The sequence below is a fragment of the Xiphophorus hellerii genome, chromosome 1 (assembly GCF_003331165.1).
Source record: "Xiphophorus hellerii strain 12219 chromosome 1, Xiphophorus_hellerii-4.1, whole genome shotgun sequence".
NCBI lineage: Eukaryota > Metazoa > Chordata > Actinopteri > Cyprinodontiformes > Poeciliidae > Xiphophorus > Xiphophorus hellerii.
Window position 1 is genome coordinate 28,128,421 of NC_045672.1, and position 23,983 is coordinate 28,152,403.

The 23,983-nt window shown below is 37.4% G+C and overlaps 2 protein-coding genes across 3 annotated transcripts; one reads left to right on the plus strand and one right to left on the minus strand.

The window, feature by feature from the left end:
- The first annotated feature begins 212 nt into the window (after positions 1 to 212).
- On the plus strand, positions 213 to 14,086 carry hipk1a (homeodomain interacting protein kinase 1a). Of its 2 annotated transcripts, none has more exons than XM_032558253.1 (16): positions 213 to 550; positions 2,679 to 3,418; positions 4,155 to 4,528; positions 4,620 to 4,743; positions 6,429 to 6,548; positions 6,628 to 6,714; positions 6,803 to 6,984; positions 7,071 to 7,221; positions 7,947 to 8,151; positions 8,661 to 8,779; positions 8,868 to 9,016; positions 9,407 to 9,559; positions 10,309 to 10,464; positions 10,924 to 11,120; positions 11,884 to 12,014; positions 12,799 to 14,086. In XM_032558253.1, exons 1-16 carry the CDS (start codon positions 511 to 513, stop codon positions 13,174 to 13,176), a joined length of 3,306 nt encoding a protein of 1,101 aa, XP_032414144.1. In that variant the 5' UTR covers positions 213 to 510; the 3' UTR covers positions 13,177 to 14,086. The 2 variants fall into 2 exon arrangements, with proteins under 2 accessions (XP_032414144.1, XP_032414135.1); XM_032558244.1 differs by having other exon boundaries at positions 214 to 550; positions 8,865 to 9,016.
- An 821-nt stretch (positions 14,087 to 14,907) lies between these two features.
- sdf4 (stromal cell derived factor 4) lies at positions 14,908 to 22,587 on the minus strand. The gene is made up of 7 exons (XM_032558263.1): positions 22,377 to 22,587; positions 19,985 to 20,300; positions 17,769 to 17,905; positions 17,581 to 17,694; positions 17,336 to 17,494; positions 16,435 to 16,610; positions 14,908 to 16,163 (listed from the first exon to the last, which is right to left on the minus strand). Exons 2-7 carry the CDS (start codon positions 20,290 to 20,292, stop codon positions 15,987 to 15,989), a joined length of 1,071 nt encoding a protein of 356 aa, XP_032414154.1. The 5' UTR covers positions 20,293 to 20,300; positions 22,377 to 22,587; the 3' UTR covers positions 14,908 to 15,986.
- Positions 22,588 to 23,983: the final 1,396 nt, after the last annotated feature.

Consider the following 23,983-nt stretch of genomic DNA (forward strand, 5'->3'; position numbering starts at 1 on the left):
AAATGATTACGACGGATAGGCCAAACTAAGAAAAATAAAATAAAATTACGAGAATCATACGCGAACAATATTAGACTGTATGTTTGATTTGACTGAAGAGACGAGGAAGATGTATGGCTCCAATAGACGATCTTTGGCAGTTTTACTCCCTTCACTTTGCAATGAAGTTCGAGCGCTAAGAAGTGACTGATTTGGCTGAAATAGACAATCTTTGGTTACTTCCAGTGCGACTTGCAGTTGGTTTCGTCCACAAGACAGGAAGCAGGCCGACGATTTGTGAAGATGGTGCTCGGTCCAGGCTCCGCTGCTTATCGTAAAAATATGTGACATCTTCACTGTCACCGTGGAGGTTTTGCTCGCTGGATGCACGATGCGCCTGTGGACTCGGGTCAGGTATGACTCGTAGCCGGCTGTTATTAGCTTAGCTAGTCGCTGCTTCGCTCGCTGCGCAGGGCTCAGCTGATTCGCTGCAGCGGCGCAGACTCCGGCTGAAAGATGTTGAGGCCTTAGATGTCAGATTGGCGACGGTGTGCTCATTCAACAAACCCAGGTAATGTCATCCACTGTTGGTGCTTTATTTTATTCTGGTTCAGTAGACACTGGAGGCGGAAATGTGTGTAGGTTCATGTGATATTGGTTGAACTTGACACAATGTTTTGGTGTGCATCTCTTTTCTTTGTAAGTACCTTTTACATTTGCTTTGAGCACAGCAACATTTATTTATTTTTTATATTTATTTGTGTGCATTACTGTTGAATAGCAATAACATAAGTAATTTACTATTTTTGGTTTGTCTCTTGTGGGTTACTGAGGCAAAAATGCAGAGGGTTGCAGAGCATGACTCTTGTGTCTTTTGACATAAATGGCTTATAGCTTATTAAAACATGCACTCAGGAAGTTAGCATGCCAATATAAAAAAAACTGGAGATTCCCTGCATGATAAAGTCTAAAAGGGATACTGTGGGCTACTTCATTTTATGTGTACAAACACAAACACACAGTAACAGCATACTAAAATGGAAACGTTAACCAGTTAACCAGAACGTGGAAATTAGATCTGCAGTAGTAAATCAAAGTTTTTTTCTGGTTAGTTCACAACTATTAACAGAAAAAAGTCACCGTAACCTGATCTTGCTGTTAGGAGAGGAATGATTTACATAAACACCAATTGAAAGATGGGGGGGGAAGTGAGACAATTTGGTCATTGTATACATTTCATTGAAGAAACATTATGTTCAACACCTTAGAAAACCAAAAGGTAGTAAAACGATAATATATAGTATTTTAGAAGGATGTATTTCTAATTTTAACTCCGTGGGCCTCAGCTCAGATCTTTTCATCAACCACACCACCTCAAAAGATTTCAGCAGTAATATTTCAACAGGTATTCTGTGCAGACATTTGCAAAATCTACAACAGTCATTTGTTTCTATTACAAATACTACTACACCTCTAGATTTGATTGAACTTGGGTGACAAAACACTTTATATATTGTTCAGTATGGCACTAGAGGTATTCAAAGTTTAATGTAATATGAAAATAAGTTTGAAATGTTAACTTTACAATGTAAGCATATTAGATAATAGTACCTAACACTGTCTGCAATGCTGAAAGTCTAAATTATTTAGACTAATATGTGTATGTCAGCATTTTAGCTCTCAATAATGGGCATCACATGCAATTTTAAATATTCCGATGCTAGTACTAGTTGATGTGATTTTAATTGCATATCATTATTTTATTTAACAGTAACTAACAATATCTGCTATGTAACCAGCAGCTTATTGTCCTTTATACATTTTTTAATTGTTAGAACTCACTCAGGTTTAGAGATTTCTTCTTGCAAGTCAGGTAACAGTGGAGTTTGGTATTTGTTTTGGTGCTTCATGCTATTGGCAACAACAATATTATTCTTTCCAATTGATATTTACAGTACTACTATGTGCATGAGAAAGAAACCCTCAGAAGTCCAGATAAATAGTTTACGTCTGCAACCCGTGCTACATTCTGTGGATATGGCTGGCAGCCATATTGGATACAAAACTCAGGGCTGTTCAGGGGTATTCTAAAGTTAGCTTTGGCTACTACAATGCTATCAATAGCTAAAGTGCTACTAATAGGAATTATAACTCCATTTAATAGTATTTATTACACTAACAATAATAATTGGAAACTATATGCTATAAGCAGTTCCTTCTCTCATTCACTTAAATTCTAAAATGCTAACATAAGAATAGTTGCTTTCAATAGTGAACAGTAAGTATTATGCTAGCATTAGCATAAAACTAGTATAATACTTAAAACTTAAAATTTTGTAATATTTTTGTTTTTCCTTGTCCCTACTACGTAAAATAATATAACAATATATTAACGGTAATAAATTATGTCATATAATAGTGAATTGAAACTGTCTCCTTTAGTTCATTTGTATTGGTTTTTTCTCCAAAGTGTGCTGCTGGAAACATTTGATAAAATGCTGCAAGTACTTGAATTTTACTGTGTGAAAATATACAAACTCTGGGCAAACTCCTAAGCCCCGGTGCCACTAGCTATCTTGTAGCTAGCTGTATTTTCGATGTACTTGTAGTTCATTAAAAATACAATAATTCTGGCCTTTTTCTGACATTTAAACTGAGTTTTTTCAAAAGTATCCACTTTGTCTCAATTCCATCTGCAGATATGTCCTCGCAGCTCCAGGTGTTCTCCTCCCCCTCTGTTTCCTCCAGTGCCTACTCTCGGCCAAAGAGGCTCAAAGTGGAGAACCCCACTTGGGATGTCTCCAACCGGTTGGCGGACAGCGGCTACTATCAGCAGAGCCCTTCGCAGGCAGCTGCCCCCTCTACTTCTGGCTCTAACCTTGACCTGGTGTACAACTCCAATCAGGTCCATCCCCCTACAGCCGGCTCCAGGGAGCAGACGGTGGTGCGAGCTGCAGACAGCACAGGAAGCGTTCGTGGACCTGCTTCCTCCTCCTCCTCTTCCTCTTCCACCTCTTCCAGCCGGCACATTAAGGATGCAGGGTCCTCCTCCCAACACTGCGAGCTTTACCAAAAGCAGTACAGCTTGAAGAGGAAGAGCGAGGAGGTGGACAGCAGCGACAGCGTACAGATACTAGAGGAGCTTTCGGCGCCTGTGGCATCGAACCGCGCCGGCGGCGGAGGGGGAACCACCACTGCTCAGTCCATAGCTCACTCCACCTCCACCACCAAAAGTAGCAACTCCCACAGCGAGGGCGATTACCAGTTGGTCCAGCATGAGATCCTGTGCTCCATGTCCAACAGCTATGAGGTGCTTGAGTTTCTGGGGCGGGGCACCTTTGGGCAGGTGGCAAAATGCTGGAAGCGGGGGACCAATGAGATAGTGGCCATTAAAATACTGAAGAACCACCCGTCTTATGCACGACAGGGGCAAATAGAGGTGAGTTTGTTGTGCTGAATATCTCAAATTTAGCAGTGTTGATAGATCGCTTGATCAAATATTTGGTTTTTGAAGATTTAATTTTTGGAAAATTTAGATTTTTCCACCACTGCCATCATTCGATTTTCATAGTTTAGAATGATGTCAGCCCTAAGGGCAGCATTTAAACATCACAAGCACCTTTTAAAGCTTCTATTTATTTGGACGTTTAATTCAGGTCAACTCTATATTAAGTACAGGCTATGATTTTTTTAAATTTTAGTTATGAGAATAAAGTAATAGAAAATAATCTAAATAATGCAAGGAGTAGTAATTTTATGAGAACTACGACATGGAATATAGCAAGTAATTTAAATGAGGATTGTTGCGCATTGTTCTTTGGTATAAGTTTTACAGATAATACTTAATAGAAATACTTAGTCTTTTACACATTGACATGGAAATTATGGAAATAATTTGAACAATCTGACAGTACTTTTATAACTGATAATAAATAGAAACAGAAAATTTCCATTTTGTAGAAAGAACCACACTGACTGAGCTGCTTTTGTCAGATCTTGACATGAGCTTTTTCTTATTAAAACAACTTTTTTCTCTTGATCTTTAGACTTTTTAAGCTAATAACATGACTATATTCTCATAATTAAACTAAACTTCTCGCAGCCTGGTCCTAGTAATTATTTTGTAGTCAAGACCTTCTATGAATCTCTTATCCCCATCTTTCCTCCACCGACAGGTGAGCATCCTCAGCAGACTGAGCACAGAGAACGCAGACGAGTTCAACTTTGTCCGCTCGTACGAGTGTTTCCAACACAAGAACCACACGTGCCTGGTGTTCGAGATGCTGGAGCAGAACCTTTACGACTTCCTGAAGCACAGCAAGTTCAGCCCTCTGATGCTGAAGTGCATTAGGCCCATCCTGCAGCAGGTCGCCACAGCGCTGATGAAGCTGAAGAGCCTGGGGCTGATCCATGCTGACCTTAAACCAGAGAACATCATGCTGGTTGACCCTCTGAGGCAGCCGTACAGGGTGAAGGTGATCGATTTCGGCTCTGCCAGCCATGTTTCCAAAGCAGTGTGCTCCACCTACCTCCAGTCCAGATATTACAGGTCAGGAATCTGATCCACACCAAAGGTTTCTTTAAGTTCTGAGTTAATTCAGTCTGTGTGTGAATAACTTGGTGTAATTGTGTATATGCAGAGCTCCAGAGATTATTCTAGGTCTCCCTTTCTGTGAAGCGATCGACATGTGGTCTTTGGGGTGCGTCATTGCTGAGCTGTTTCTGGGATGGCCCCTTTATCCCGGTGCATCAGAGTACGACCAGGTCGTCTGCACCACCTGCACATGCTATGCACTGTAAAGGAGTTTTCATGCGATCCTGACCCATTCAGATCATTCAGGTTACATATTCTTACAGACTGAGGAAGATTGGGGCAAATCAATTTGTAATCAACAGAAAAAAATTGATGTTTTTTTGTTGACAGAGGGAATTGTATTAAAGATGACCTATTATGCTTCCTTGAACAGGTTAAGTTGACTCTGTTTTAGGATCTCTTGTCACTTTGAATCCAAATAAGTTCCCCTGCAAACAGAGGCACAATTGTACAAATTTGCATCTTTGAAAAGCAGAAGTAGAGCTTCCTACACAACCAACAAGAATGCAGCAAGTGGTTTCTGGATGATAAATCATCAATAAAACACTCGTCTTTTCCATGACATACAGTGGATAAACTAGCTGACCACATGTCCTGGAGCTCAGCTTGGGTTGCTAAGTAACGGTGCAGTGCCCGTCTATTGTGACCTAAGAATTGGGAGGTTTTTGAAAGGGCTTGTTTTCCAGACACAAAAAAAAAACACACCAAAAAATTGATTGGTCTGTTTTTAGAAGGAGTTGAGACCCAACTAGAAGTATAACATGCAAAATGTGAATTTTGCATAATAAGTCTCCTTTAAACCTGTGGGTTGAGCTTTACTGTTTGTTCTGCAGATCTGAATGGGTCAGTTGCACAGTGTAAAAATGTACTATGCCTGGAAATATTTCCACCCTGGAAAGTTTTCCACATTTTATGTACTTGGGGTGGTTTTGCATGACAAACAAACACAAAGCAGAGCATAATTGATGTGGGGGAAAAACTTGTAATGTGTTTCTAAAATCATTTTGTTGCATGCATTTGTATTTAATGCCCCTGAGGAATGGAATAGTACTGCCCTTGACTATGCTAGCGTATTGTTTTATGCTGTTAACCAACTTTAACCGTATTCTTCACTTTTTCTTAGTCATTATTATGCTGTTTTTCAGTAAGATTCGTTAACAAATCTTACTAACAAAACAGCTGTTTTTGTGCTGAGATTGAATTACACCTTGTTGATTTCGGCTTACTAGTAGTTACGTGACTTTTGAAGACAGATTGTTTCCCAGGATATCAGAGTAAAGGGGCACGCCACACTTTTCAGACATTTGGCAATTAATAGGTGTAACTTGACATTTCACATTTAAAGTTTGTGGTTGTAATGCAACAAAATGTGAAAAACTTCAATGGGCACAAATATTTTCACAGGGCATTTAGACTTTTCACACAAGCATCTTCTACATTTTTAAAAAATCTTCCTATGTCACCTCAGTTGTTTTACATTTTGTTTCTCCATAGTATAATATTTGACAAATTAACTTAAAAGTACATTGTAAAAACACAAACTCTTAAATAATAAGAAAAAAATAACTTGCGTGTAACTTTTCAGCAAGAAATATGAGCTTGTTTTAAGTGAATAATTTCTTAAAATTGATTTTAGTTCCACTGGCAGATTTTTTGTCACTTATTGCAAGAATTATTTCTCATGTTATAAGAGAAAAAATTTGCAACTAAAACTATTAATGTACTAAGATATTAGCACTTGAAATTAGACCAAAAATACCTTGTAAGTCTTTGTGTTTTTGCAGTGTGAGCAGCTTTTAATGTAAAAAATGAGACTGCATGTGTGTAAAGCTTCCTTGCACTGCTCTCTCCCCAGATCCGGTATATTTCCCAGACTCAGGGTCTCCCAGCAGAGTATCTGCTGAGTGCAGGAACCAAGACGAGCCGTTTTTTCAACCGAGGCCCCGATGCAAGCTACCCTCTCTGGAGACTCAAAGTCAGTGCTTCCACTGAGTTTTTTTGGCACAGTTTAGATTTGTCTACAATATTTAGGAGTTCTTCTTCTTCCCCTGCAGACACCTGCTGAGCATGAGGTAGAGATGGGCATCAAGTCTAAGGAGGCAAGGAAATACATTTTCAATTGCCTGGATGATATGATGCAGGTATAAATGTAAATATATGATGTGGTCATTGAGTTTTGGGTTGCCAGGATTGCTGTGGGATATTTTACAAATATCGACTTTCCTGCAGGTGAACATGACCAGCCTGGAGGGCACGGACATCCTGGCGGAGAAGGCCGACAGACGGGAGTTCATTGACCTGCTGAAAAAGATGCTTACTCTCGACGCAGACAAGAGGATCACACCCATGAAGACGCTGAACCATCCTTTTGTTACTATGACTCATCTGCTGCACTTTCCCCACAGCTCACAGTAAAGAGATATATCAATTTGGATATATTATAAACTTGTTTTGCTTGCGGATTTATACAACTTTATTTTTCCTTTTCATTTACCAGTGTGAAGTCTTGTTTCCAAAACATGGACATATGCAAACGCAGATGCAGCGCATTTGAGAACGGGAAGAACATGTTTGCCAGCAGCAGCACTCCGAGCGCAGCCGCCAACCTAACTGTCACATTCAGCAGTCAGCTTAACCAACACAATCAGGTGGGAACGTCCAAGCTTTTAATCTGCATCATGTTCTCACACAATAACACAAGATTTTGTTCCCACAATCTTAGAAGTACAGCTAAAGACAACTTGTTTAGAGTTGGAAATGTTACATGACCTTTTAAATAAAGACAATTTATCATTTCTGATCAATATCTACTATAGGAAATTTGTCATTTTTAATCAACCAATTTTTTAAATTCATATTTTTATATTTTAAAATAAAGAAATATATGATTTTCTTCAATGGGATGTTGATATGTCTGAATATTAGTTTCCAACCTAATGACAAGAGAAGTACATATGTAGCAGTTTAATTATGCTGTGGAAATTAAATACAATTATTTCATTTAAAAATGGAACATCTACTAAAACCAGCTATTGTTATTATATCTTTATTTAAAAACATTAGTTGTTTTTTTTTATTTTAAGAACAACAGATTGTAGAACTCTTGCTCATTCACAGGGAAAGCATCCCCATAGCATCATGCTGCCACCACCATCTTGCAGTGTTGATGGGATTATTTATATTATGTTTAAACATTTAATTTGAGCAGGAAGACCATTTACCTAAACATAAACCAACTTGATGAATATTTATTATTATTTTGCAAGGCGCTATATATTTTGTCCTCATCCATCTATGCAGTAATATTTATTTCTCTGTGTTGCTGTGCAGTGCCAGCTGATGTTTGAGAACATTTTTCTGTCGTGTCTTTCAGATGGCGTCCACAGGGGGACAGTCTCTGTCCCTCAGCAGCAACGTCCCGCTGCTCAACTATCAGCCGGGTCTCTACCAGCAGGCCACCATCAACATCCCGGGCCTGACCCAGCAGAGCGTTCCTCTGCAGACCCGACCCACGCAGCTCTGCGCCCAGACAGAACCGTTCCAGCAGACACTCATCGTCTGCCCTCCAACCATCCAGGGTGGGAGAATTTTTGGATTTTGAAGATTAAAATATTTTTCTTCACCATTGCGCTCTAGTTCAGAAATAATTTGTTTAGCAAATTATTTTTATTAAAAGTGAAAACACAGTTTATATTCCTCTGACAATTATTCTACACCTGAAAAACTGAAGTACAATTGTTTGTAATATTCATCCTAACATTTAGTTTTATAAACAACAATATATCTTTATTCATAGTTTGTTTCTTTAACTTTTGAATCACTTCTGTATGCACTTTGGAACTCTAGAAGCTTTTTTTTCACAATTTGAAGATGTTCTCCTTTTAAAATTTGTTCCTATATTCTGCTATTTTTATAACTATATTCTTGTAATTACTCAAACATTCTAGTAGCCTGACTAATACTCCTTCGTACAACTCAGAAAGGGTGACTGAAAAGCCACTTTTTGAAAGTATTTTAGGTCATTTGTAATTTCTTTTTTAGAAAAGAAAGTGAGAAATGCTGGGATATACTTGTTTTCTCCACCTAGGTCTCCAAACCACCAGTAAGCCTTCTGGTTACCCAGTAAGAATGGACAGCTCTGTACCATTGGTCGCTCAGAACCAGTCCTCCCAGTCTCTCCACCTCCAGCCCAGCATGCTGACACAGGTAAGTCACCCTGCCTTTCAGAACCGATGTGAACTTCTGTGTTTAACTAAATGTTTTTTTTGTTTTTTTTTATGTGAATGAACAGCAGGGCTGGCCGGCAGGAACGCAGCAGATCCTCATCCCTTCTACCTGGCAGCAGATGCCTGGCATGTCCATCCACAACCCAGGCCAGGCCGTGGTGCCCGACTCGCCCGTAGGCGCTCCGGTGCCTGAAGGCCAACAGGCTGCTGGGTGGAGGTAGGTTCAGCTAAAGACTCTGCGATGTACGAGCACTTATAGACACGTTGCAATGTGACGTCACGTGCACAAAGTTCCGCAAAAAAACTTGTCGCCGACAATGACTGTCAACATAACATGCTAAATCTTAAATGCATGCGTGATATAGAAAAGAAAAAGGGATGCAGTGCTTTGCTTCTAACTGCAATACTTACATCTACACTTTTCTTTTTGTTAATGTTCTACTGCGGTAGTGCAGTAGTAAAATAGTAAAATGGAAAGTGAAATAATCGTCTTTTAGCCTTCCAGCGTTGTACGCATGTGGCAAATTTTCCAGATCTAAACAATAATTTGCAACTTGTCTATAAAAAAAGTTGTTTATACATGGGTTTTTTTTCTTTTCTCCCCCAGGGGTCGTCATGGTAACCAGTACGACGGCGTCAGCCAGCAGGACTCTGGCGTCAACCGTCATGCCGGCGTGCAGAACCACAGCTCAGGGGCTGCTCACGCCAGATCTCAGCAGGGCAAGAGGTCAAAGGGCCGACATGCAGAAAACAGAGCCAGGTGTCTGAGTAGAATGAGAATATTATTGGATTTAAACTCACAAATATAAACAAATCTTACCAATAAATCAGAATAGTATTGATCAGTAGATATAGATTAATTACACACAGATGGATGTTTTCAATCCTTAATTATGAAGATTTTCTGTTTACAGATAAAAAAAACATTCAAGAATATTACATGAGACCAATAGTGGTGGTTTAAGATGTGGGCTTAAAGTTTTATCACCATATTTTGTGCTGCTATTGTCATGACGATAACAGCTACAATACGATCTCTTTGTTACCTGGTTGTGGCTGCGTGAAACAGCAATCATACACAAGTCTCCTAAAGAAGTTTGACTTAAATTACTAAACTGCACTTTATTCCTTTTGGAATAAAGTATTTTTAAAAATTAAATTTTACTAAATAATTTGGGGCACATTTGCAACTAAATATTCATGTTTTCAATCACGATTTATGTAAAATCGGTAGAAGTGTGCTTTATCCATTAATTTAGTGCTTTAAAGTGCTTTTTTCCAAATATTTTTGATGCTTTAAGATTTTATGGCTCCCACAGTCCGAAAGCATAATTTTTTAGAACGTATACAGGCAATGTTTATACTCTATACAACTGATTTTTCAAGAAAATATCAAAGAGGTCCAAGGGACGGAACAACTGCATTGTGGGTAACAAGAACAGCTTTAGTCCTTGTTTCTGAAAAGTTTTCTTGTTGACAACGCGTCACTCTCTTTATCCTCCCCTTCAGGCTGCATTCAGCTTCCACAGTCGTCCACAGCGCTTCTTTCCCCGGTGACCAGTCTCAGCCCATTGTCATCTCTGACACGCCGAGTCCCGCCGTTAGCATCATCACCATCCACAGCGACTCGGAGGACGAGGGCGAGACGAAGGTCATGGCTGCCTGGTGAGCTGAACTTGAGATGTAACCTTCACAAATGTGCTTTTCAAGATCCATGTTTTACATGAACCCTCAAATATCCAGAGACAGTTTTGTTTATTTTGAGTTTAGGACTCCAAAGCCAAATGATGTGAAAAGTAAATGCAGGGAATTGGAAAGTGTTATTTACGATTGAAACCGGGTATTATCATACATCTACATACATTTCTGGCAAAAAAACTTTGAGATTTTTCCTAGTTTTTTTTTTTTCTAGAAATTTCAAGCTCAGAAATTTCCTTGTTTTATTTCTAGAAAATTTCTGAGATTAATTTCAAAATTTCAGTTTTTTGCCAGAAATGTACTTCTACTTTTGTTTTTTTTTCTTACAAACGATGACCCAAATACACTTCAAAATGTTTGAAAAGTGCTTGAATTCTCCTGTGAGAAAAATATACGAATCCTGTAAATGGTGCTTCACTCTTGCAGCTCTGGACCGAGCCAGAGAACAAACGTGATCAGCTGTGTGACGGTGCACGACTCCCACGACTCCGACTCTTCCAGCACCAGCAGCCCTCTGAGCCCTGAGACCAACTCCCAGCCCTCCAAGTCTCTGGCCGTCGTCATGCCCTCTGTGAAGCCTCAGCCTGCTGAGAGCGCAACCACCAAGCCAGCAGCAGCCTCAGGTCCAGTTCACCCTCATATTTCTGTTATTTATTAAGAATACACCCTTTATTTTAAATCTTCTAGCTACAGCTGGCACCAGCTTAGGGATGGGTGACAAATAGATTTGATCAATTAATCAAATTTTTTGATTTTTGGAAAATCTGGATTTCTTTTTTCTCATCTTTTTGCACATACTTTTTTTTTTTGACGAGCATGTTTTACGGCTTCTATTAATTTTTATTTTGAATTTAGGTCAACTCCATGACAAAGTATTAGATTTATTTAATTCAAATACGAGGATAAAGTTGTAATATTTGGAAAATATAGAAAGTCATTTTTTGTTTACAACACAAAAAAATAAAAAAATAAAATGTTATTCTGGTATACGTTTTACAGATAATACTTAATATTTTAAAACACTAACATCAAATTATTATCTGTTGAAGGACTTTGAAATGATTATGCAAACAACTGAGTCTATTTCACACAAACTGCTGTAGTCACGTCAGATCCTGATAACTAAGCTTTTTCTCATTTATAATGTTTTCCCAGATAAAATTCTGCCATTTTCTGCTAATATTGTGTCTACATTGTCATAGATAAACAACCTCATCTCTGTACTCTATCTTACAACTCACACAAAGGATGATTGAAATGAAAGACAATTTTGAAAATATTTTTGATTTAAGAAAATTGATTAAATCGGATCTGGTATAAAAAAGATTTTATTTTTAAGCCATATTGCCCAGCCTCTCAGTTTCCTCTCTGGCTCTGCACCAACAGATCCTGCAGTCGGAGCCTCCGCTAAGTCCAAGAAGGCGTCGGCTCAGTCGTCATGCCGAACAGGAGATTCCAGCACCGATCGGCATCAGCGCGCAGCATCCAGCAGAGCTCAACCTCTTAACCTCAGTCAGGTACCAGCAATTACAATACCATCATCACAATTACAAAAATATACACAACCCTCAAGCTTTGTCATGTTAAGTAAATTATTTTGGGAAGATTTTATCTGATCCACAACACAAGGTAGTCCATAATCTTAAAAAGGAAAAAATGCCATCCATTTGTACTTTAAAACCCCTAAATAAAATTGAATTAGGCTAATTAAGAAATAGGCCTGTCATAATAACAAATTTTGGTGGATGATAAATTGTCCCAGAAGTTATTGCTATAAACATCATGCTTGTTTTAAGACCATTTTCAAGATGTGCAATGATAACGCAAGCACAACCTCTCAAAGAGCAAAAAACTTTCATTTCGAAAGAAATTTTAACACCGTAACTGGAAGACATTTTAAATACCCCAAATAAATAAAACAACAGATGCAACAAGTAAAATGGATTATGAAGTCGCTGTAAACAAAATTGTCTTAAAAAATTTGAAACCAAAGCACCAGTCAAAAGGCTTTATTTGTGTAGCACTTTTCAGCCACAAGGCAGTTCAAAGTGCTTTACATCATAAAAAGCACATTGAAAATAAAAACAATATAGTCACCGCTTGAGAAACCAGTAACAAACATTAAATTTGTCATCTACTTCTTGGTAGAAAGAGCTAAAGAAAAAAATTAACAATAAATCACACAAGTAAATCATACAATTGTAAATTATTGAGCTTGTTTTTAATTTATGTATTGCGTATTGTGACAGGCCTACTGAGAGAAGCAGCTTCCCATCTAAATCACTTCGTTATGAATTTCAGGTGCAGCAGTCCGTGATGCCGTCTTCCCACAGTCACACAGGAAGCGGTGGCTCCCTACGCCATCAGCCCACATACCCGCCGCCCGTTTCCTCTCACTCCTCCTACCGCCTTCAAGACGCCGCCCTTTTCAGCTCCACACCGAACCTGTACACCTACCCGGCCTCAGCCGCCCTGGCCTCCGTGTCCCAGGCCGTAGACCAAATGCAGGGCGGCCGGCCGAGCGGCGCCTACTCCTCCCTGGCTCTACTGCAAAAGAACGTGGGTTTGGCGCTCAGTGGGTCTGCAGCCGGACAGTACAGCAACCCTCAACCCCAGCCTTTCCACCGTTCCAGTGCTGCTTACCAGAGAAAGCTCAACCAGTTCCCCCCGTACATGTGATGGCTGCAGCAGCACTCTCCCATAATCAAACTGGGGCTGGAGATGAGCACAGACCTCGTTTCTGTGCTCTTAGTTTAAACATGGCTCCATTTTTATTTTAATCTGCTCCACTTTATTTCTGCTGCATCACTGTGACAAGCGGCGCAGCCCAACCGAAAGTTATCCAACATCCTGAGTTGCAACATTTCATTGAGTAAGAGGTGTATGTTGTAGAGAAACTGATGCTGCCTTTTTTTTTTTTTACAGTATTTTATTCACAAACTCAGCTGCCTTATAAGGGCAGCTTCCCTTTTTTTTAAAAAAAAAAGTAACGTCTGCACATTGTGGTAAGTTGGATTAAGATGTTCCAGTAATGAATGTAGTATGTATGTATTTTAACTTTTAATCAAAAACAAAAAAAGTTAACATACTGTGCTGTGTACTGATGTGTCAGTGTTTTATATGTGACTGAATACAACCCTTGGGGTCAAAGGTTAATTGTATTGAAAGATGCTGTGTGTTATGGATGAATTCAGGACTTAAACATCCCGTAGAGGCCACATTATGGGAGTAGATCTCAACAGAAATTTGTAACCTGTTCTTCAGTTAGATTTGAAATTTATATAACACAAGTGTTCATTTTTTTGGAAAAATGTTCGTTTTGTTTTGTGAAGTGGTGTCTGTGAAGTAAACTGTCCAAACGTCTTAATTGGGTAGAAGTCTGTGGGGGAAAAAAATTACTGCATTTGATTTGACGCAAACCTGACGATGACAATTAGCTAAAAGATAAATTAATGTTCAGATGTTGCTGTTTCAAAGTGAAGCATCAGTTTGTTAACGTGATGGCTGTCTGTACATTAATGTGCAACATTAGAGAGAAACACAGTGATCCTGGACCTGTATGTATGCAATAAAATCTCAAAAATATAAATCTGCCTCTGTGATTTTATACTTAAAGGAACAGTTCAACATTTTTTTCTTATAGTTAGGTTCTGCAGTAAATATCTTACCTGTGGCTGTCATCTAAGTCAGATATATATGCTGCAGCTCTGCACTGGTGTATTTTTCTAAACATTTCTTTAAAGTTTAACACGTTGAAAATTTTTTCTCTGTAATTGGTAATTCATTTCCATACTGAATTGAAGACTGGGAAGTTTGTGCATTTTATTTCTACAAAGAATTTTACGTGATTGTGGAGTAAGTATGAATCTGTACAATGGCATATTAGGGGCATTGAATATTTTTTTTAAAAAGTAAATTTCCTCCAAAAATAGAAGTTTTGAGCTTAGATGTTCCTAGAAAAAAACTTGGAAATTTCTGAGTTTGAACAGAAACTTTTGGCAAAAATCAACAGTGATTTCAAAAGTGCATTAATGAAAGTGTGTAAAAATAAGTATTGAACAAATACAATAAAGCCTCACTTAAAAAAACTAATACATTTAACAGAGTGAGTTTACAAATATGGTTTCACTGATTTTCAATTTAAATTGTTGCAATTGTTTTTGGGAGAAGTCAGTTAATGGTAGAAAAAAAAACAATACATTTAAACTTGTATTTAATACACAGTGTATCAGTGTATAGACAGTAAATCTAGAATGTTGTCAGTTTTATAATGGAATAAAAGATTCAGATTTCATAAAAAAATGCACTAATTTTTAACTTAACATGTTAACTACAGGATCAATGCAGATTTCTAAAGCTTCATTTAGCAGTTTGCTTCTTTACACAAAGAAAACAAAGCCATTACAAATATTCAGTTGTGTTTTGGTTGATAAACGTTTATTTGTTGTACATTTTAAAAAGCCGAAACATTCTGTTATTATAAATCTTATTTTACAATCGAATCGAGGACAGCACAACCAGCAGCAGGATCCCAAACGCTCCATGTGGACTTTTTTTTTTTCTTCATGCTTTTAAAAATAATAATAATTAAAAAAAAATACCCAGAGAATTTCACAGAAACCTGAATAATTATGAGGAACCAACACAAGGACACCCAAAGTAAATAAGTGCAAGGCATTAAAACATTCAGAATTAAACGGGTCAATAAATAAAATCCATCTTCATCCACATGAATAAAAGTATAAAGAAGTTAAGCTGCTGTTAGAAAAGTCAGAGCTTTAATCATTATGAAAGAAAATAGACATGTTGCATTCAGATGCAATTTATTTTTCTGTTCATCAAAGTAACAACCACTGGTAATATATTAATTTCTTTCTTAATTCTTTTTGTAATTAGCTACTTTGAATGAAGAGCTATGTGATATATATATCTATTTGCATATATATATATTTTACTGATGCAGCTTTTAGGAACATTAACAGGTTTTCAATCAATCCAATTATTCCTACTGTGACACTTAGAGAAGAGCATCAGAAATCAATTTTAGACAAAAACTCAAAGCAATGACTTATTAATGAGACTAACTGTCTATATTACATCCAAGTAGCTCTGTTCTCTCCAACAAGCATATGACTATGCAACAAATGTCAATATTTACACTGTATACAGACATGCTGGTGAAATGACTGCACCAGCCAACACAAACAGTACCTTCTGGGCTAAAATACATCATATACACACATTTCACAATTTAAGAAATTTATTCGGAAAAGACAAAATCCCCAAATTACCGTTTGATGTTGCACAGAAAGTACATCGTGTTAACTTTCAATGTTTGGGGGAAAAAAGCCAGTGATGGGATAAAACAAACAACAGATCCAGACTTGTCCCTGAATCAGATTTAGGAGGTGTGTGTAGGCGTGTGCGGGTGCACGTGTGTGTGTGTGTGTGTGTGTGTGGAGGTGGGAAGGCGTCTGTAAGCTCTGTGCTCAGAATTCCTCGTGCACGTTTCTGGCGTAATCCATGAGCTTGCTGCCAGTGAAGTATTCGCTGTACCTCAGGATTTCTTCCAGCTCTAAGCGGTGGTTCTGGTTCTCGTCTGCAACTGCAATCATCTGCTTGGCCTCATTCAGAGCGTTGTGCTCATTCATCGGGTCCATGTACTCCTGGGAGACAGAGACGGGAACATTTAGAACACCATTTTTAAATTTTGAGCTATTTGAGCAAAATTATAGAAAAGGAATTTTGAAAACATTATCTGTGGTGACCACCATGGCCTAAAATTATAGTTATGCTAACCCTGAAACATTAGTGATAAACATTAATTGCACCAATACTAAAGTGCTATAGCAACATAGTAATCAGTGGTAGATAAAGTTAAAGCGCTAGTGTGAGTTACTGCAGATAAAAGCATTTTATCTGCAGCACAGGACTCACCTCCAGCTCATTCATGGTTACGATGCCGTCACGGTCCGAGTCGATGACTTCCTCAAACTCCTTCTTTCTCTCTTTGACCCAATCGTCGTCGATGTCCTGCCCCTGCTGGTTCTCCACGGTGCCCACGGGTAAAGAGATGAACTCCGACAGGGTCAGCTTCCAGTCTCTGTCCTGGTCTGCAGGGGAAACACAGGACACCTTTAAATTACACTCAGCATAGCTTAAATCAGGGATGCACTGATTCACTTGGTTCACTTCTGATGCCAATATCTAAGGCTTAGTATCGGCCGATACCGATCCGATACAGAAAAAAAAGCTGAATTGACAAAAACAAAAACAATAGATTGACTACCTTGGTCAAACAAGTAAAAATAAATTGCAACAAACCTTTCAAATGGTTCAGAAAGTGCAAATAGGAATTCTAAATATAATCTAAAATATCTAATAAAACACAACATCGCTCAGAGCATAATTCATAGAATTAGCCTGAATACTTCTGCACATTGTCACTGACATCTGAGCTAGATTTTTTTCCAATATTGGGACCGATACAGATATTAGTATCAGATTGGTGCATCTCTAGCTTAAATTATCCTTCGTTATACAGTAATTATTAAAACCAGAGCGCATTTCAACATCTAATATTTTAACTTAATTTATTTATAAGAACTGAACCAGTCAGTCCTTTACTAGTGGTTCGAGGTTTGAGCCAATCAGCACTTAAAGTAAAAAATAAAACATCTAAAAACATTAAAAATGAGAATTTTTAAAGATTGCACAAGTCTGGTTCCTTGATACCAAAACAAAACAGCCTTTTACATTTAATTTCCCCATCAGTGTTAGCTCCAATGATGACTTACAGCAAGTTTATGTAACAAAGATTTAGAAAATGTTAATATACCCAAGTCTCGCACTATTTCCTTCACCATGTATCTGAGCATGCCTTTGCTGTGCTCAGGGTGGAGGAAGGAGAGGAACTCCTCTTCATCCAGCCGCTGGTCAGCAGGAGGATTATCGGCTTGAAACCAGCGGTCCTTTAGGCTCTCCAACACCTCCTGAGCTGCAGGGATAAAAAGAAGAAAAACAGTTTATAACAAAGATTTAAAGCCTTTCATCATTTAACACCAAAGCATTAAATCTACTTACTTTCCTCGTCCAGTTTCAGCTCTTCTTTCTTCTTTATTTTATCAGTAACCTCTGTTTCATTAAAACCTTTGCTGGCGAGAAACTTGACTTTGTACTCATTCCATGTTACGTAACCTAAAAATAGCAAAAACAAACAACTATTTAGCTCATGAATACATTTTAAATATTTATCAATCTGAGACTCTCACCGTCCCCATCTGGATCAACGGCCCGGAAACTGTTCTTGTTCTCCTCCATGGCCTCCTTGAAGTGCTCCTTCGTCTTCTCCACGATCCAGTGCTGCATCTCCTTGGCACTCACACTCCGATCCTTGTTGACGTCGACTCTGGAACGAGAGAATTCACAAAAGAAAAATCTTAAGTCTTAACTTTTTCTCAAGCTTGTAAAACAAAAATAGCAACAATGGGAACAAAAAATGCCCTTCCTGGTTCAGAGGTATAAGAGTTTCATATCAGTCTGTATCGATAATATCTGAAATACTGCCAAACTGGTGGCATGACCTTTGCTATTTTATCCACAGTTTTCACTCCACACTGTTTATTTTTAAGCAGCTATGAGGCACAGTGGCGAAACCTGAAACTGCTGCTGTGCCAGTTACTCAAAAGATTGTTACTAAGTAACCAAATAGTGAGTGAGTTGTTAGGTAACCAAAGAATGAGTAAGTGAGTTAGTTAATGTCACTAACTTAGCCATTAGAGGTTGAGCTATTAAAGTTTTCCTCTGCCCACATCTCCCAGAATGCCATGTGGCTTTGGATCAGAGTTCAGTGAATATTCTATTGACATCATCATATGTCTATATCAATATATATTGTTATTGATTTATTATCCAGTCGTAGTCAGATGAATAAAACTTTGCAGGGTTTGTATACTTTAATCATCAGAATAAAATCGAATTAGTTGCCGCCCTCGCTTGATTGCACCTTTTTGCATCACCATCATTACTGCAATTTGTCGCTGTTTCTTGCCATGCTGGTCATTTTACTACCTCAAATGTTTGACGTTAATGTGGACGCTCCACTGTCAGCAATTAACTGTGTTTGCCTGCTTGTATAAACCTGTTTAGTCTGTTGAAATGGCCAACATAAAAATTTAAAGTATAGGACATGAAAAATAAGCAAGACAGAGGAGCAGTGCCTATCTATTTTATATCTCTTCTTTCTGTTGGTCGTTCCACCGTCTTCCCTGTTTAAGACACTCTTAAATTCACTAAAAGTTCTCCTCACAACTCCAAACATTTTGTCATATTAGGATTTCTCTTAAAGCCTAAGATGCTTTGTGAATAAATTTTATCTTACCGAGGTAAAACTCCAAGAAAATTTGTCAAGTTTAATTGTTCAGCACATTTAATCAACAAGACAGTTCAAAGTGCTTTACATGATAAAAACATAACACAAGCAATTATGAGACACACAACATCGCATTTTGTCAAATGCCATCATCAAAATCCCTATGAATAGTTAAATTTAGATTATTACAATTTGGAAAATTCAAATAACTGTCCTTAAAAGAGGCCAGTAGAAGCTACTTTTAGTATTTTTGAGAATACAGGTCCTAAACTAAAGTTTCTTTGGTTCAAGATTTCATCACTTAACTGTGTTATAACTGTCAGTTTTGTAGGAGGTGTAACACACTAAGAAAGCAAGACAACTCACACTGTAGAGGTTCGAAATGCTAGTAGTTATTAGAAGTGAAACATTACTGTGTTTGTTTGCTCTGCAGGTCATTCTTGGACTCCAACAAAACAATTCTTTCTTCTGAAAAAATGCACAAATCTCATTTAATGGCGTCATCTGTTAGAAATCCATGGAATCCATTTAGGTTCGAGATCTCATCACGTTTCAAAAATGTGTCTTTTTTTCTATCTTTGCTAGACTGATTTCAGCTGAATTTAAGAGAAAGTTACAAAATTTTTTTGTTTCTAAGTTGCCACGTTAATTAAAGATGAACCAACACAGCAGGTTTACCTGGAATGCAGACTTATGTGTGTGGTTACTGAGCTTGCTCTTTAAATTTTTCTCCACCATCATCTTCTGTGCAACATAAAGGAGGCCTGAAGCGAGCAGAACTGTGACTCTGCATTTACAAAACCACAGTATTTCTGCAGAATTCCAATATTGCAACACACCCTTAACTAGATTCCTTGCAGCATTTTTGGCTGTATTACAGTTATTATGTTGTATAACTGACCTTTCTGCTGTTTTTATCTTATTGGTTATCTTTCAGCTTCCATTGCTGATTACCGCCATGAGGGACAGTAAAGGATACTCTTTTGTTTCAGTGTTGAAATATTTAGCAATTTCAGCCTTGACCTTCAGCGTTACAGCAAACTGATCTTATCATGTCTAGCTCAGGAATGCAGAGACTCCAAGCTGACTAGAGAGTGCCAGAAATACATTTCTTACTTGGTAAAAATCTCAATGAGCTTCTTCCTGTTCCGCTTTGGCTCTGAATCCTCTTCAAAGTCGTCCATCTCTTTCCCCAGGAACACTTCCTGGTGGAAGTCCTTGTTAAGGTGGCCATCCATTTCCATCTTTAACCCATTCAGGTGGTCCGGTGGAAGGATCTCGTTCTCGTCCTTAGTGGCCGGAGACTTATCCTTGGAGGATGACATGTTGGCGGGACGCGCGTGTACATCCAAAGTTAGCAGGAAGTAGAAGAGCAGAGAGAGAGCCAGGAGGTTCCTGGACCACAGATCTCGGCAAAGAGCCATGATCGCTTCTGGAAAAACATGAAGGCAAAAGCTTAACCAGATCAGCTTTGAGAAATTGAACAAAAAATATATACAGTTTTTAGAAAAAATATAGAATCATCTCTAGACATGTCTCAGAAATTTAAATAAACTATGGGTAAGACAGAATAAGTGTGATTAATCAATTACTGAAATAATTGTCAACTAATTTTGTAAATTGGAGCTTACAGACTTAAAAAGGGCCATTTGCTGAAAGAACATCATACTCAGAGCGGCAGTTAGGCCAAAACTGGACAAAAATATAAAGATTTGCTGCTTTTACCAGGAAAAAATCTAGATATGTTCTAACTAGAACTCCTAAAGTGGACTGGTTTTAGGTTCACCACATTCAAATGCTGTAAAAAGAAAACAAACCAACAAAAAAAAAATCTTAACAATAATTAATATTTGCCACCCAATTATTAATCCAAAAATAGTCAACAGATCAGCCTTGAACTCTATTATTAAGGCAAGCAAAAAAAGGGGCTTATATTTTCACGTTAGAAGTATATATATATATATATATATATATATATATATATATATATATATTTTTGCTATAGATGTATCCTTCGTTACAAAAGATACATCTGTAAAGGGTACAACTGTAAAGTAAAGCTGTTATTGCGTTTTAGGCAATAAAATGTTTATTTTCTTATTTAAAAACAGTTTAATTATTTGTTTATTTGCATGTTTTGTGTATTTCAAACACTGGAAGGATCCACATCTGCATTTATCTGGTTAATTGTCAGAATAATCAATAACTAAACTAATCGTTAGTAGCAGCAGTAAAATAAATATCCCTTTTATTCCAGATCAATATTTGAAAAAAAAAATAAAATAAAAAAAATAATAATTTGCTTTTATTTCAAAACCTCTCCTCCTGTGAGTTGATGTGAATTCAGAGTGCAAGTAAATTGTAAAGCTAGATGGTAGACTCTAGGCGGGCTGACATCACTCTTAACTGCGGAGACCAATTTTTCCAAAATTTAATCATCAAACAGCTAAATCAATAAATTTTCAGTCATTGACAACAAATAAGAGTTCAGGAATACGGGTAGGGCAGGTTATTATTTCTAAAATGTCTCTGTCTAGTTGCAGATAGACATTGAAATTGTATTAATTCAATTTCTCCAAAGTTTTTAGTTTTTATTAATTATTATTATTTTCCCTCAGAAAGCTGGAAAATAATTCATATCTAATTCAATTCAAAATCTACGGCTGTAAAACTGAAAGTGCTTCAATACATTCAAAAAGCTATAGGTGCAAAAAAAAAAAAAAAGTATTTAAGTTTTCTTTTTGGTTCCCTTAAATCTTTTAGTCATTTATGTTGTTCATGACAGCAATATATTATTATTACTATTCTTATGGTGTTTTACACAGTTAGTGTTCAGCTTTTCATAAAATAGTTACTTATATAATTTCATTTTTGTAGATTGTACATTCATCATTGATCAAACTGTTGCCTCAACTTTAATGCCGCATTCACGTCTGTTCGGAGTTTTCTGTACCTCAACACGCCCACAGGAAAATCCCACTTGTGAACCCTTATTCAGACTGTCTTAGAGACAGGAAAAAACTTAAACAAACAAACAAAAAAAGCAAAAAAACAACAACAACCGTGAAAATAAATTTTAAAACCTAAATACTCTGACCGTATAGGTTTTAACTAAGTAAAGACGCCTTTAATGTCTTGTTTGTGGTCTAATTTACAATCAATAATTGATTTTGAACATTAGAGATGTGACGGGTTTTCAGCCCAATTCACAAGGTCAAAACTTAAACTGGTCCTCCTACTGTTTATATAGTACTACAGTAATAAACAAGCACAAACAGAAAAAAAAAATTGTAGCACGCAGTTCGAATTACTTTCACCCGTAAGTGAAGTACAATCGTGGTCACTAGCTACTACATTAGCGTCTTCTCTGCCAGCAAATAGTCTCAAATATCCACCTGGCACTAAAATGCCATTTGCAATGATAGTAAAAGTGACTTTCAACGACTCTACGGAAGACTGGAAACACATCAGCAGCTAGCTAGCGTTAATGTTTGATAGTTCCACAGACCTGCGGTAAGTCAGTCAAGATGTCACTCTGCGATCCCGGAGTTAATTGATCCTCCGACCCAAACCCTCTAAAAAGTGTGGTGCCGTTCTGTCCACGTCAACAGAAAAGACACACAAGAGGAAGCGTGAAAAATGGTGTCGATTTCCCGATAATTTCCCAGGTCACTCAGTTGAACTGGTTAGCCGCTAACACTGTTCTAATGAATTATGTAACCACTCGCATTCTGAGCTACCACTTCCGGAACAGCATTTCAAAACAAAATAATGGTAAATTTGAGTTCAGCAATTTGTAAATGGTAGTATAAATGTTAATATGATGAAAACTAACTATGTGCCATTGAAAAAAGATTGCGAGACATCCTTTACGTAAGAATTTGATGATAGTTTTAGCTCACATGGTTGTTTACGGGCCCAGGAGGCAAAGATCTCAGACAACTGTCACCTGGCCTCAAGTTACGGTGGGTATTTATCGTTTTCAGTTTTGTCGAGTAGTAAGAATTTTGATTTGTCGTTCTCATGACAAATTAAAATTATTGAGGTTTTAAAAAAGACAAAACAAACTGGCAGCATTGTTGGAGTTATTCTATTTTCTTACATGAAAGCATCAATAAATATTAATAAATTCAAAAATATGGTTAAATACAGTTAGTTTGTGCACTTTAGTGATACAATTCTCACTTATTTATGTGACTGGTGCAACTGATGTTGTTTTTCATTATTTTTATCATAAATAGTCCAACAAAATATTGTCATATCGTCCAACCCTACTTCAAATTTTTTAAAATAATAAAAATAATATTCATTGTTAATGAATCATAAAATGAATGAAAATAAGTATCAAATTTAAACATCTTTGAAATCAACATTTTCGTTCTCTGGTCCTCTGTAGAAAATGCACTTTGTCCAATTCATGTTTCTTTTTTTCAGTAAAAGAAGTGAAAGACTGCATTTTTTAGTACTCTTATTTTATAATATAAAACTACTTCCGGTTTTCTGTTGCATAGGCGAAACTTGAAATTGTACTTCGTACAGCTTCCTACTACGTTTACCCAGCTGTGCCAGCGAATACAGGAAGAGATGACGCAAAGTGTGACCGGACTGTACTTCCATTGGCTTCCTCTAGATGTCACTATTTTCAAATTTAATGCCATAGGAGCAAACAGACAAGCTGTCTGAAATTACAAGTTAGAAAGTGAAAACCAATACACAAATTATTCCAGAAGCATTTCATTTACGCAAAAATAAAAGATTATTGTATCTGAAAAACACACATAATTTCCTAAGATTAGAATTATATTCAGGGAAATTTATAAACTGTGTGTATTTTCTAGAGAAAGGTCAATGAGCACCGTTAGGGAATTAAAAATAAGGGCTCAGGATGGAATATGCTCCCATGTGGATCTCTTTGGAAGTTTTTCTGAACTTGTGGTCATTTAAAACTTTATGTTTGTTTCTATTTCCATCCCAGATCTAAACACAAGAGTTTGAAAGAGTAAGCTAATACTGAGCCAAAATGACAGATACAATAATTCATACAAGCAACACACATAACTTTATTGTCTGCCAAAGAGCCTTCTCAACTCGACCATTTCATCTATGAGATAAAGC